Source organism: Xiphias gladius, chromosome 15 (assembly GCF_016859285.1).
Source record: "Xiphias gladius isolate SHS-SW01 ecotype Sanya breed wild chromosome 15, ASM1685928v1, whole genome shotgun sequence".
Lineage (NCBI taxonomy): Eukaryota > Metazoa > Chordata > Actinopteri > Istiophoriformes > Xiphiidae > Xiphias > Xiphias gladius.
The window spans coordinates 9,123,016-9,136,045 of NC_053414.1; the positions used below are offsets into that span (position 1 = coordinate 9,123,016).

Sequence of the window (13,030 nt, forward strand, 5' to 3'; positions counted from 1 at the left end):
CTCTATCGCCAGCTTTTCCGTCTTATTCACCTGATGTCACCCTCTTTAACTTGCTTCCACTCTCATTTCTCGTCATCCTCCCTCCTTCTATCTCTGCTTTTTCTCTGTCACCTCATGTTCTTTACTCTGCCGGTGACCCACCATTTCATTATGCATTACAGCCACAACCACCTAAATTCAGTACCCTAAAAATCATGTTAGAAGGAAGTACAGCTTTCTCACAGTATATAATTTCACTGAAAATTTTAACCAACAATGTGCAGTGGTTTGCTCTGTGCTGCGCAACAGATAAGGAAGTAAGACATCTAGTCATTTTAATACCCTTGTGATTTAGCTTGGCTTAGCATTTAGGATCCATAATACAGAATGTCACATTAGCTTTATTACCCTTAATATGCAGCTTAGAATAACAGCCTTAGCTAAACCCATTGTGATGGTTCCACTACAGCAGAAAACCTAGCATAGCTCAGGCTGGGCGCTAACATGCAGGTAAAATCCCATTAGCATGCTGCACAGGTAGCCCATAGCGCCTCAGTGTCTGTGTCTGATTTGACAGGCTCTTTTTCTCATTCCAGCTCTTAAATGGAAAATACTCTGCCCTCTATTTATGTTATAATAGAAGAGGGGAAGGGGGAGTAAAAGAGAGGAGGAGGAAAAGAGAGAGGGAGGAAGGGCAGGAACAAGAGCAAAAAAGAAAAGACAGTGAGGAGAAAATTATATTTCAGTTTGTGCTGCTAGCACTCCGGATGGTGAATGAGAAATTTGATGGATCAGTTTTAACGCTGATAACCAGGAGTGACACTGATTATAGGCCATCAGCCACTCAACCTGTTCAGTCCTGCTGCTGGTGAGCACACATGCACGTGCATATGCACCCAGAGAGCAAATACACAGAGATGCACAGCAAAGAAACACACAGAAAATCCCCATCAGTCAAATGAACACTGTTTGAAGGAGTGTAAGGGGCAGAGTAAGGTTTTACGGTTACGAGTTAAGTGTGTATCTGTGTGTGTGTGTGTGTGTTTCAGTACCTTCCAGCCTAAGCGCAGGCTGGTCTGTGTAGCTAACAGCAGGGTTAGGTTAGAGGGGTGCGTGTCGGGGGCTGCCTGTAAGGTTTGAATCAGCCTGGAGGGGGCACTCATGGGACTAGACCCCACAATATTCACTTGACGCATCCTGAACCTGGAGAAGAGAGAAAACCAAGTTAAAGTCCACCAATTCCACCATCGACTCCACCAATTTTACACAAGTTTAGTTCAGTTGTCACAGTTGTGGCTGTGGCTCTAGAGTGGTCTGTGGCTCCAGAGGGAGATTCTCACAGTTTAAAAAATTAACCCTGATGATATCATCAGGCAGAACAATCTGCTCCTCAGTGCCCCTGGGCCCCCGTCTACAGCCCCTGCTCACTTCTCCCTGACCATGTTTGTCCCTTCTTCCTAGACCAGCCATTCTTAATCCGCCCACCAGATGTTCCCGGACTTTTTTCCTGTCTCTAGACCCACCTGCTCACCTGTTTCCCATCTTCAATCACCCGAGCTTTCCCACCCACTCACACACCTGTTCCCAGTTCCCTCATCACCCCAGCCACTATTTAAACCTGCCATTGTCACCAGTTTCTTGTCAGTTTGTCTCTTTATGTTTCCTTTTGTTCTTCTGTTTGCCAGCTACCAACCCTGTGTTGTGACCTGTTGTCTATACGTGCCTGCCTGTCTGTTTACCTGCCTGCATGCTTGTCTGTCCATCTGATTGTAAACCTGACTCTCTTCAGTTTACCTATTAAAGTTTCCTCACTCAACATGTGTGTGTCTGTGTTTGGGTCCTCCCTACCTGTGCTGCTACCAGCAGTTGTGACATAAGGGTTATCTCGACTTGGGCTTGAGACTTAAAACACACCATGACCAAAAAGTAAGAAGTCACTTCATATCAAATGGGCCCGAAGTTGGACATTTGGGTCCACTGTTTGAAATTGAACAGTGGGTGTCTAATATTATCAATTGATTACACCGTGTGACTGTAGAAGTGAAAAAAACCTAACAGTGAAGAAGAACTATTTTGGACTATTTGTGTCTAACTCTAGTGAGAACATTTGTGATTGATTTTTCTCAGGAATCCAAATATCAGTTAGGAAAAAAGGGATATAACTATGCAGACCTGTTGACACATACAAATATACAGCCATGAGGGAACGTTTTTTACTTTTGTTACTTCTTAATGGATCCACGCCTCAGAGTGCGGGTAAGTGAAAAAATGTGTGAGCGTGTGAGAGACTACATCTATGAGTTCTCGTCCCTGTATTGGGAGATAGAGAGCAGGGTGTAAAGAGGGACTTAAAGCGGGTGATAAGAAACACAGACAAGTGCATCACTTCATCTCATGTCCCACTGGTGTCGCCTGTGACAACATAATCCCTGTGAGTGTACAAAGTGTGCACACACACTGCAGTCCCATTACAGATGAAGACGGAGATACAAAGACCAAGAGACAGAGATAGACTGATAAATACAGCAGATAGATAGACGGATAGATAGAGAATGAGAGGGAGAGAATGAGGAGGAAGCTGTTGGAGATAGATCACGTTTACAAACTGCAGGCTCCCCATGGCCCTTGAGCAGGGATTAAAGACAACCCTCTCTCCTCCTCTATTTCCTATTCTCCTTGTCTGTTATCCTTTTGTCTCTCCTCCTCTTTAATGCTCTCTGCTGCCCTTCCTGCTTTCTCATCACCTTTCTTCTCCACTCTCCCCGTCCCTCTCCTCCCCTCTCCTTCCCTTTAGCTAGTTGCGGGAGGGTAATAAGGATCTGCATGCTGCAGCTGTGAAGGTGCTGACAAACAGAAAAGTCTCAGATGGAACTGTCTCTCTGTGTGTCTGTATGATTTATCTAACTTCATCTGAGTCTAGCAATACCGCAGAAACTGGTGGAGAGTGAGATGTGCGTGAATGAGTTTGTGGGTGTGTGTGTGTGTGTGTGTGTCTGTGTGCATGTTGTAGAACTTCACCATGTTCTTGTGTGGGTGGTGTGTGTTTGCTGCTCACCGGTACTGAGTGAAAGGAGTGAGGTCGGGGATCTCCAGTGTGTCTGCATCTGGCTTGTTGTCTTTCTGGTAGACAACTCTCCAAGCCTCCTCCTTTCCATGCTCCTTTAGTACCTGATAAAGAGGGATATCGTAATGCGTGTAAGATAACACTTTCCTTCCTGCTGTGTTTCAGGATAAGCAGGCACTAACAAACACACCTGTCCTTCAACAATCCATCGTGATATTGCTGTCTTTCCGTCAGGACCAGGGCGGAACCGAAGTGTTGCTGTCCGAGGGCTTATGTTGGAGATGACTAAGTTAGATGGTGCTCCAGGAAGTTCTACAGATAGAAAACAGAAAGAATGCCACTGTACTCAAAGCTACAAGAAAACCCTTTGAGAATTTTGCCACTGCAGCTAGTACTGGTGGGTCGACATCATCTTTATGTATTCTTACAGGTATATAAAGTATTTATTGACCAAATCTGTGGGATTGTTATTGTTATAGTTATTTATGAAGAGAAAAATAGTCTGCGTACTGCATAATAGATGTTTCAATAGTAAGTTTCAAATTCTTTGAAATAAAAAACACCTCTGCTAGCTTTCGCTGCAGCAACCAGGTGCAATAGGCATTTATTTACAAAGACTTGTGTTTCTTTTAAGCAGAAAAGATCTGTAGCATCACAGCGTGGTGAATTATTGCAAGAGGAATCAAAAGAAATGAACAAAACAAATAATTTAATATAGAGACCTTTCCATTAATGTCTAAAAATATGTATATGTGTGCCATATCTGATAAAAATAAATGTTGTCAGAACAGCTACATGAGTTACACTAGCAACAGCACTGATAATAGAAAGAGAAGAAGAGGGAACTCATATCGCCAATAATGACTTAAGTACAAAAAAGGCTTTAAGTGAGCCAAGAAATTGCTTCCAATCCTTTTTTATGTGTCCATGTGTCCATGCTTAGCTATAAAAAAAGAAAATAACAAACGTGTCACAGAAAAAAAATTAAATTTGACTTAAGTGCAGGCACTTATGCTGCAGCTGTATATCTCTCTCTGTCAGAGCAATTTATTTCATATTTCTGAGGTCAGCGATACAATGAGATAAATTTGAACACCAGTGACGGCAAGAGGTGAATTAAATGCACAGTTCACTAAAGTCCATTTAAGGCCTATCAATGTCTGAGTAGGCTGCAAGCCTAATAAATTATGTTTGACCCTTTCTTATTCTAACACTGTTCTATCTCTATGGGAATAATGAGTGACAGGAAACAGGCAAGGGTGCTGACCAGTCGTGGCAGCCTGAGTTGTATGACTGGGCAGCAAGGAGGGGGAAGAGAAGCTGAAACCATTGGAAATCATGTCAACCTGTCGAAAATATTCTGTCCATTCCAGGCTGTAATTTATTGTCTGTCTGATCAATCAAAATTTATACCTGATCACTCACTTTTAAATTCCTGTCGCATGTACAATAACCAGTAGTATGTATGTGTATGTAGTAAGTATGAACACATTAGATATACATGACATAATAACTTCATATTTTAAGTCAAATGTATCTTTGTATTTTGCAACTTCTTTCCTCCCACAAAGAATCTATGATTAAAATGTAGAAAGAGCAACTTTTAAAAGCCATTTTCATGAGTATAACTTAAAATAATTAAGAGTAACTGGCAAATGGTACACACTTTAAAGCAAGAATTAGAAGAGAGAACAACTGGAAATCAACTCATTCATCTAACAGCGCGCAGGAAATTGTCTGACAATAGCATCATTGATGTAGCCCAAGTTTGACTCCCGGCATGTGCCGCTCAGTTTGAGTAGTTCCTTCTGTCACATTCAAACTGAAAGTTGCACTGAATCTGACTAATAACAAGCAAACATAGGACAACTGTTATTTTCTCCTGGGCTGAGGTTTTTTCCTTTTTTTGGTTAACCTGAAGTAAAACACAGAGGAATGAAATGTTATGTATGCACATTTCAACCAGAATTAAATATTCCAATTAAATTCCACCTTTCAAATGCCACACACAATTTATAGCTGGCTCTGAATAGATTTCTTCACTGACAGCAGATGAATTGAATCGGCACTGGTCTGGCAAGGGGTACATGTGCTCAACTGCTTCTGGAGACACAGGCTGAAAATCCTGTTCTTTGTTTTTTTTTGTTCTCATCAAGTCCCGTCAAATGAAATATATGACAGCTTGTTTCTGATAATTAAATTTAATCAAAAATCACCACAATCCACTTTACCCTAAATCATCTCACTCAATTACAACAAGACCGAGCCGTTCAGACCCACTTTTCAACCACCTCTCTTCACTGTGTTTGGTTAATACTTAGTATCTCTGGATGGTGTAAATGCTCTGGTGCGATCTGCTGTAATCCATCCAACTCTGCTGCAGCATCACAAACATCATATTTGCTGAACATGGCAGAACACAGATCTCTAAAGCCGACGTGTTAAATCAAAAGCCATGTGTTGTAACACATCAACACACCAGGGCATATTAGACAGATTTTGTGGAATATCTGAGGGGGTGTTTATTGTAACAGGACTATATAACATGACTGGGTCCAGTTATTATGGAAACAAGGCAATATTTATTCCGGAGCCAGCGAAGTACATGTGTGCAACAAAAGACAAATTACAGCTATCAGCTACCATTGCTCTGTAAGAGCATGCAGCAAACTTGTAAGGGTTATAATGTGGAAATGTTGATATCAGCTGCCTTGCTCAGATGAATGACAAAATTCTCTCAACTCCATGAATACATGAATAAATAAACAAGACAAGAATCTATGCTCGGTGGATCTCTCTCTTTCTCCCTCTCCAACTCTCTCTGCTCATTCTTTAGTTCTTTTTCCTAGTCTTCAGTCCTCCATCTTTCCTTCAGTCTTTTGCTTTCATGAATTAATGAATAACTTCCAAATCTAAGAACTGCCTGTATCCATCTTGATTTCCCTTTTTCTGCTTTTATTCATAAATTAATAATCAGAAAATGTTAGGACAAAAATCCTGCTGCATGAGGCGGGTTTTTCTTCCAATCTCCTCCACTTCCTCTCTGCTTCTCTGTCCATTTCTGAGAGACTTTGGTCTTCCGTTCTTCAGAGTTGCATATTTTTCTGTTCCCTGTTCTTCCCTCATTATGTTTCTCTATCTGTTCTCCCTTCTTCAGTCCTGTTCTTTGATTGTCTCTTGCCCTCTCTCTCTCTCTCCCATCGCTGCGTTCCCAACATTTCCAGTATTAATCAGCACTAATAATGATTGCAACCTGGCATTAGTCCAGTTATACAAACTCATCATGCACACACAAGCGTAGTGTCCACAAGGTATACACACACGGATAAACTGCACACTAAAGCGCTCTCCAAGACGGTGTAAGTGACTAACTCTTGTCTATGTGTCTCTGTCTATGTGTGTGTTGGTTGTGTGGGAGATGATTCATGAATGCACAGTAACAGCCACTTATCAGCCTGAGGAAAGACAATGGCATTGCAAGAGCTCATCAGTCATATTTACTCTGCTACACACACACACACACACACACGTACACACAAGTGAAAAATCTTTTTTTAAACACCGCTGTCATCAGCTCCACTGTATGTGTGTGTGTGCTTGCTTGTATTTATTGTACCTGGTGGGACTCCGGTGGAGATGGTGGAGGATGTCACCACGCCCCGTCCTGCGGCAGTGAGCGCTGCCACCTGTAGTGTGTACAGGGTGGTGGAGGTGAGGCCGGTCAGCTGGTACTGCAGGGTGGAGTTGGACAGAGAACGTTCCTCACGACTCGACTCTATGTCAGACACTTCCCACCACAATACATAGCCTGCGGGGAGTAGCGCACACACTGGCTTAATAAAGGTGCATACAGACATGAGCAGACATGTGTACACATAAACACACATGCACAAGCACACGCACTTACACATAATGAGAGGTACAGAGCCAAAAAGGAGGGAGAGAGTGAGGGAGGGGTAACTACAGTCAAAATCTGTCTGTCCCTTTGCATCTTCACAGTCATGCATCACACTCCACTAACTTCAAACATGTGCGTGTGTGTTTGTGAGGCCACTTGTGTGTTAAGCCCTGGAGAGAGTGAACGGTCCCTCATCTGTCTCCCTGCTCACCAGGTGCTGGATGAAAAGCAGGTTGGGGAGAAAAGAGCAAATGTGCAAGGTGACCTTGATTGAATAAGCATTTTCCCATTCCTGAGTGTGTAAGCTGACTGTAAAGGCACTGCAGCCTTGTGCTGTTAGACCGTGGTCTTGTTGTGTAGGGGCCTGATGAATGTTGGACATGTTGCAGCAATGTCAGCACACAGACACATACTCATACACACACACACACACACATACACAATGTAGGGTAATCACTTAATTCACAGCAGCTTGTCATGTTCACCAACACCATTGTCTAACAGAGCCGTGGAGGAGCTGAAGAAAAATGATTTTTTTGGGGGGGGGGGGCTTGAGCTCTGTGATGCGCCACAGAAACAACACCCTGAGTGTTGAGGGCATGTTGGAGATAATGTGAGAAGACAAGCTGCAGAGAGAAGGGATTAGCTGATGATGAATCAGTTGTACATAAACAGTGTCGGAGACATGGGGATGTCTGTGGAAGTCAGACAGAAAAATAAGTGACTAAGTGGAGAATACTGAAGAAACTGTAGGAGTTGTATGGTTCCTCCCTCACTGCTGCTTGCCTCAAGGGGATACTTTTTACTCTTTTATTCTGATTAGTCATTCTTCCCCCTATATTTGTCCACCTGAGAAGAATACCTTTTAATTGGAAACAAAGGGCATATTATCTCTATTCCTTGTGTGTTTTACTTTCTGGCAAGAGCACACTAACTCAACTTAACTTAAGATTCACCCATCACAGCTCTTAATGGTACTGAAAATAACATGGTAGAGTGAAAATTTCTTGATTACGGAGGGAAGGTGGAGGCAGTGGAGGAAATCAGTGACTGTTATAGGTTTGGGACAGTCTTTAATTATACTGTCAAATTATAATGCTCTTACCAGTAATGATGCCGTTCTTGTCTTCAGGCTCTGCCCAGCTGACTCTGAGTGATGTGTCTAAGATTTCAGTGAAGGTCAAGTGATGAACGGGGCCAGGTGCTGGGAAAAAAAAAAAACAACAACAAAAAAAACATACTTATGTCATATAACATTGGTTATATTTTGAAAATTTTAGATTTTAGAAAATCATCCCTGCACACAAACACACACATCTCTTGTCTATACAGCTTATTACCTGCTTCTCTTCAACTTCACACACCACTTCCTAATCTCATCTGCATTGACCAACACACACGCACTCAGTTGCACGCATGCCTGTCATTTCTCATTTATCCATGCCTCTCTAACCCCTCTCCCTGCTGAGCGACATTCAATAACACACACCCCAAATCACGCATAATCCCACTATCTAACTCACTAAATCACTCACTCAGACACACAGACACAGACACACACACACACACACGTCTTAAGTTAGTTGTGAGGACACTCACTGACATAATGCATTCCTTAGCCCCTTACCTAAACCTTAACCATCACAAGTGAAAGCCTAGCCCCAAACCTTGCCCTAACCCCAACCTAAACCTAATTCTAACCTGAACCCAAAATGTCCTCAGAACAACGGTTTCAAACCAAAATTTGTCCACACAACCATAGAAAGACATGCACACAGACACACACACACACACATTCCTACCTTACCAACAGTGGACTAATGCCGACCAGTGTGGACCACTTTTTCTAGTCATTTTGATCCAACAAAAAATAAATACTTTTTTTTGTCATAATAAAACTGGAAAAAATGCGTTTCTAATTTTCTTTTAACGGGGCAATGTGTAAGAATTGGCCAACTGTCACATTCATACTTCAGACAAATAAGGTGAAGGATATTACCAGAAAGCTGAGGTGTCCACCTCATTGTAAGAAACAAGGAAATGCACTCTTTGGTCCTTCCTCTTCCCTCCCTTTCCCCTGTGCAATAGTCAGACTGGCTATGGGGCATACCGGGACAAATCCCAGTGGGCCACCACATTGTCGGGCAAGCTTTTACCGGCCCTCTCTGTGTGCCTGTCATGTGGGGTGCAAATGAGAGTGCGCTTCGTGTGAGTTCTGGGACTGGGCTCACTGGCCAACCACAACCAAGCTTCAACCCTCACCCTTACGTTGAGATAGCGTTAGCTTGAATAAATCGAACATCAGCATAGGGCAGTTGTTGACATCTTGCAAATCTACATAGATTGGGTAATAATGTTTTTCACACAGGTTTACCTTACACACATTATGTAACTGGTAGGCTGATTTCTTCGGTTACTGTTAGATTGATGACGATGATTTCACATCTTATCTGGCCATTCAGCAAGAGAGGGAAGATGCAGTGTTGGCAGGAGAAGAGGGAGAGCCACGAAAGGGCGAAGAACGCAAGGGAGAGGGAGAGCAGCTAGAGCAGCAACGTCCATAGCTGGTCTTAAGCAAAGAATGGAGGAATGTTGCAGAGAGAGGATGACTGCAACACAGGTTTATAGCCTACTCGCAGTTCCTACTTCTTCATGCTCTCATCTTGGACCTAGGGCAGACTAAATGCTGTAGTGACTTGAGGTATAAAGTGGGATTACGAGACCGGAATGGCCAGGCTGGGACTAGTTGGTTAGCATGCTAACTTCAGTAGATATCTCTGCAACACAATATGTAGAAGTCTTTGCCATAATGTCAAAAGTTTGATCATCTTAGTTAATTTTTGAATATGAGTGATTAAAGAGTCTTTCCTTTGGGTGCTGTCCAAAGGAAAATTTGGGCTGACCTTTGGCAGATCATGGTGGCCAAGAAGAAAGGCACTGGAGTAACAGGACCTGCACCTAAAGGAAAGACTCAAGTATTTGAGGACTGTTCAGTAGCATTGGCAATTTGGGTTTAACCCCCATGAGGCACACAGAGTTTTGAAGTCCAATATCTAAAAGAGAGAGTCAAAATCTCTAAGAAACACAGCTAAAATGTCTTTGTTAAAATAGTTCAGGGAATAGGAGGACTCCTCTGTAGTTTTGATGTCTTGGGTTTGAACCTTAGGATCTGCAGCGAATTCTGAAGACCAGCACTCAAAGTAAATATTCGAAAGCCTCTAGAAAAGAAGGCTCAATTGTCTGACCAGACAGCTCACTGTGTTAGACAAATGCTTGTAAGTTTTGAAGTTGTGAGCATCCTTATGAGGCTCAGTGAATTTTGAAGTCCAACACCCAAAGAGAAAACTGAAAAGCACTCAGAGAGATGCTCCCAGTGTGAAGGGGACTCGGTGGTGTGCTGGGTTTTTTTCGTGACCTTAAGCTGCCAGTGTTGCACCAGACCCTGCTGCAGGGTCGGGTTCAAATCCTGGCCCCTGTTGGTACCTAGACCAATCCAACTGCAGCCAGAGTGATTAAAATGTTTCCCTGGTGCTTAGAGAGAGATAGAAGCAGGGGGTTATGTCATGGAAAACCATGAGTGGATAACATTTTGCTGCAACATGGAGGAGAGTTTTGAGAGAAAAGGAAGATATAGACAAGAAGTATTATTTTACAACTCTCTATTTGACACTGCATTGGCCCTGCAGTAAAGCATTCAAATGCAGTTTTGTATTCTCGTACAAAAAGATAACAAAAAACGGTTTTTAAGGAGACTGGTTCCGTCAGTATGTAGTTTGTAAAATAGCTGCCCTGTAGTCTGAAAGCCTGCCTGGGGATCAAAGCCATTCACACTATGGAGGAGTGTGAAAAAACGTTTGTCTGACTGAGTCGTTAAAATCCCTGCTCGAGCCTGCAGAAGCAGTGCTGAGTATGATTTGTAAAAAAACTGCCAGTCCCATCTTGGCAAAAATTAAAATAAATTAAAAACATAGTTTTAGACACAAAATCATTTAGCATGACTTACAGAATGCCCAACTGTGGACCTCCAAAATATCCCCTGCTGGCTCACTGGTCCACAGTTGGTGAGAGTGTAATGACTGGGAAGTCCACCGATGGATAGGTATGCATGCGCACACACACACACATGCAAAAAGCTATCATCAAGCAAGAATTACACCCACCGTTAACACTGCAACACACCTAGCACCTAATCAATACCTGTCCATGGCTATGTGAACACGTGTAAGTGTGTGTGCACGTGATGTGCGTTTGTGTGTGTTCGCCTCTGACTTCTAATATCCCTTCCCACTCGATAATTGCTGGTTCGTAATAATTGCTTGTCTGTCTGCCTATAGGCTATTGTGTTTATTTCATAGTGCAACTGTTTGTATGTGCGCTTGCAATTGGGAGTGGCCGCTATTATGTTTATCCATGGAACAATAGGCTATAAAAGCAGGTATGCCTGAAAACATATGAATCAATTCCCTTTAAAGAGACACAGTGGAGGAAAAATAAGAGGGAGGTGGAGGGGAAACTAAGAACAAAAAGATTAAAAATTAGAGAAACTGAAGTAAGAGCCCGAGACAAAACAGGAGATGTTGGAGGGTAGATATTGTGTACACAGCTGTGTATCACACTGATAGAAACAGCTGGACTGAACACAGAGCAAGTCAATACACTTTAATTATTATTCATAGGAGAGGCTGATAGAGTGTTCTATGTGTTGTGTTCTAGGTTTATTCAAATTGAAGTGTGTTTGTGTGTGTGTGTGTGTGTGTGTGTGTGTGTGTGTGTGTGTGTGCGTGTATACTCACTGTCCTCATGTGTCTGCAGCAGGGTGGGTGGGCTGCGGGGCCCGTCTCCAGGTGTTGTGAAGCAAAGGGTGGTGCCAAAGTACCAGGTAAATTTCTTGAGTCCGCTGACTAATCCTGTATGGCGTGACCCTGGGTAGTCCGGGGTGATGGTTACTACTATAATGTCCTCTGGAGACTGCTCTGGCCAGACCAGCAGCTGTGTTAAATGAGAAAAATGGTCATTGTTGACGTCTAGGTGACAAATAATATCTAATGAATCCAACAGGTCACCACTGCACCTAAAATGTTCATTCCAGTTATTTTGTTTGTTAGTCTGACTATTAACTTCAGGCTACCGAATCCAAACCTTATTATTCAGACGGCATTTATGAGACGAAACTTATTTGTACAACAGTATGGAATATAGCAAATCTTTTTAAATTAGGCTGATACCCAAGGGTTTTTTGTCATTAAAGTTTAAAACCGCCAAATGCTATTTACAAATTTGTCAGAATGGCAAAACAATATTCATGTTTCACTCACAGGAAAAGTTATCTGCATTCAAAACAAAATCTAAGCATTTATTTACGTATGAATGTACCACTTAACATAAATTTCTGCCACCAGGCCATTATAAGTCATAACAGCATTTGAGGACAAACACTAAGTTTGAATATCAGTCCAACTAAATGCCTAATGAAAGGTTAATTTGTCTCTTTTGTGAGACTTGATTTGTATTCGGAACAGTAGTTCATAATAGTTTGGTTTGTGTTATTGCTTTAGCCACAAAAACAACGATGAAGAGCATACACTTACATATTCATAATGAGAGCTAAGCCATGGGCAACACTGTGATATGGTACCCATATTTATACTATAAAAAAAACCCGAACTTTGAGCCAAGTTTTCATCAGAATTAAGCAGTGCAATGAGTGTAAATGGGTGAGTGGTGTGTAACTGCAAAAAAAAAAAAAAAAAAAATTGTTTACAGACCGGATTTATATGATAATAGAATTCCCAATGTCTTTTTAATGGCATATTGTTGGTGAGTGTACATTAACATATTTGTTATTGCTGCATTGCCCGTAGGTGTGCAAAGCAAAGCTGTTATCTGCATCAGTATTCATCAACTCCAAAAAGTCTGACCTGTATGCCTAATGTCTCACAGCTCATCTACTCACTGTCTCACATGCTGTCTCAAAGCTTCCGACGTATTTTAAGCGATTTCCTCTTTCTTCCAGTAAATGATAACAGTAACCAACACTGTTGATTAGGCAATAGACTTGTTTTTATGGGGAGTATTACTGATGTCATATA

General features: G+C 42.1%; 1 protein-coding gene across 1 annotated transcript in view; it reads right to left on the bottom strand.

The window, feature by feature from the left end:
- Nucleotides 1–13,030, bottom strand: part of LOC120800465 (protein sidekick-1-like) — a 240,610-nt gene that overhangs the window by 39,563 nt on the left and 188,017 nt on the right. The window contains exons 21-26 of the mRNA XM_040146590.1: nt 11,735–11,930; nt 8,047–8,145; nt 6,660–6,851; nt 3,234–3,355; nt 3,035–3,147; nt 1,032–1,182 (exon numbers count right to left, since the gene is read on the bottom strand). Coding sequence (XP_040002524.1) covers nt 1,032–1,182; nt 3,035–3,147; nt 3,234–3,355; nt 6,660–6,851; nt 8,047–8,145; nt 11,735–11,930 — 873 coding nt within the window. The remainder of the gene's footprint in view (nt 1–1,031; nt 1,183–3,034; nt 3,148–3,233; nt 3,356–6,659; nt 6,852–8,046; nt 8,146–11,734; nt 11,931–13,030) is intronic.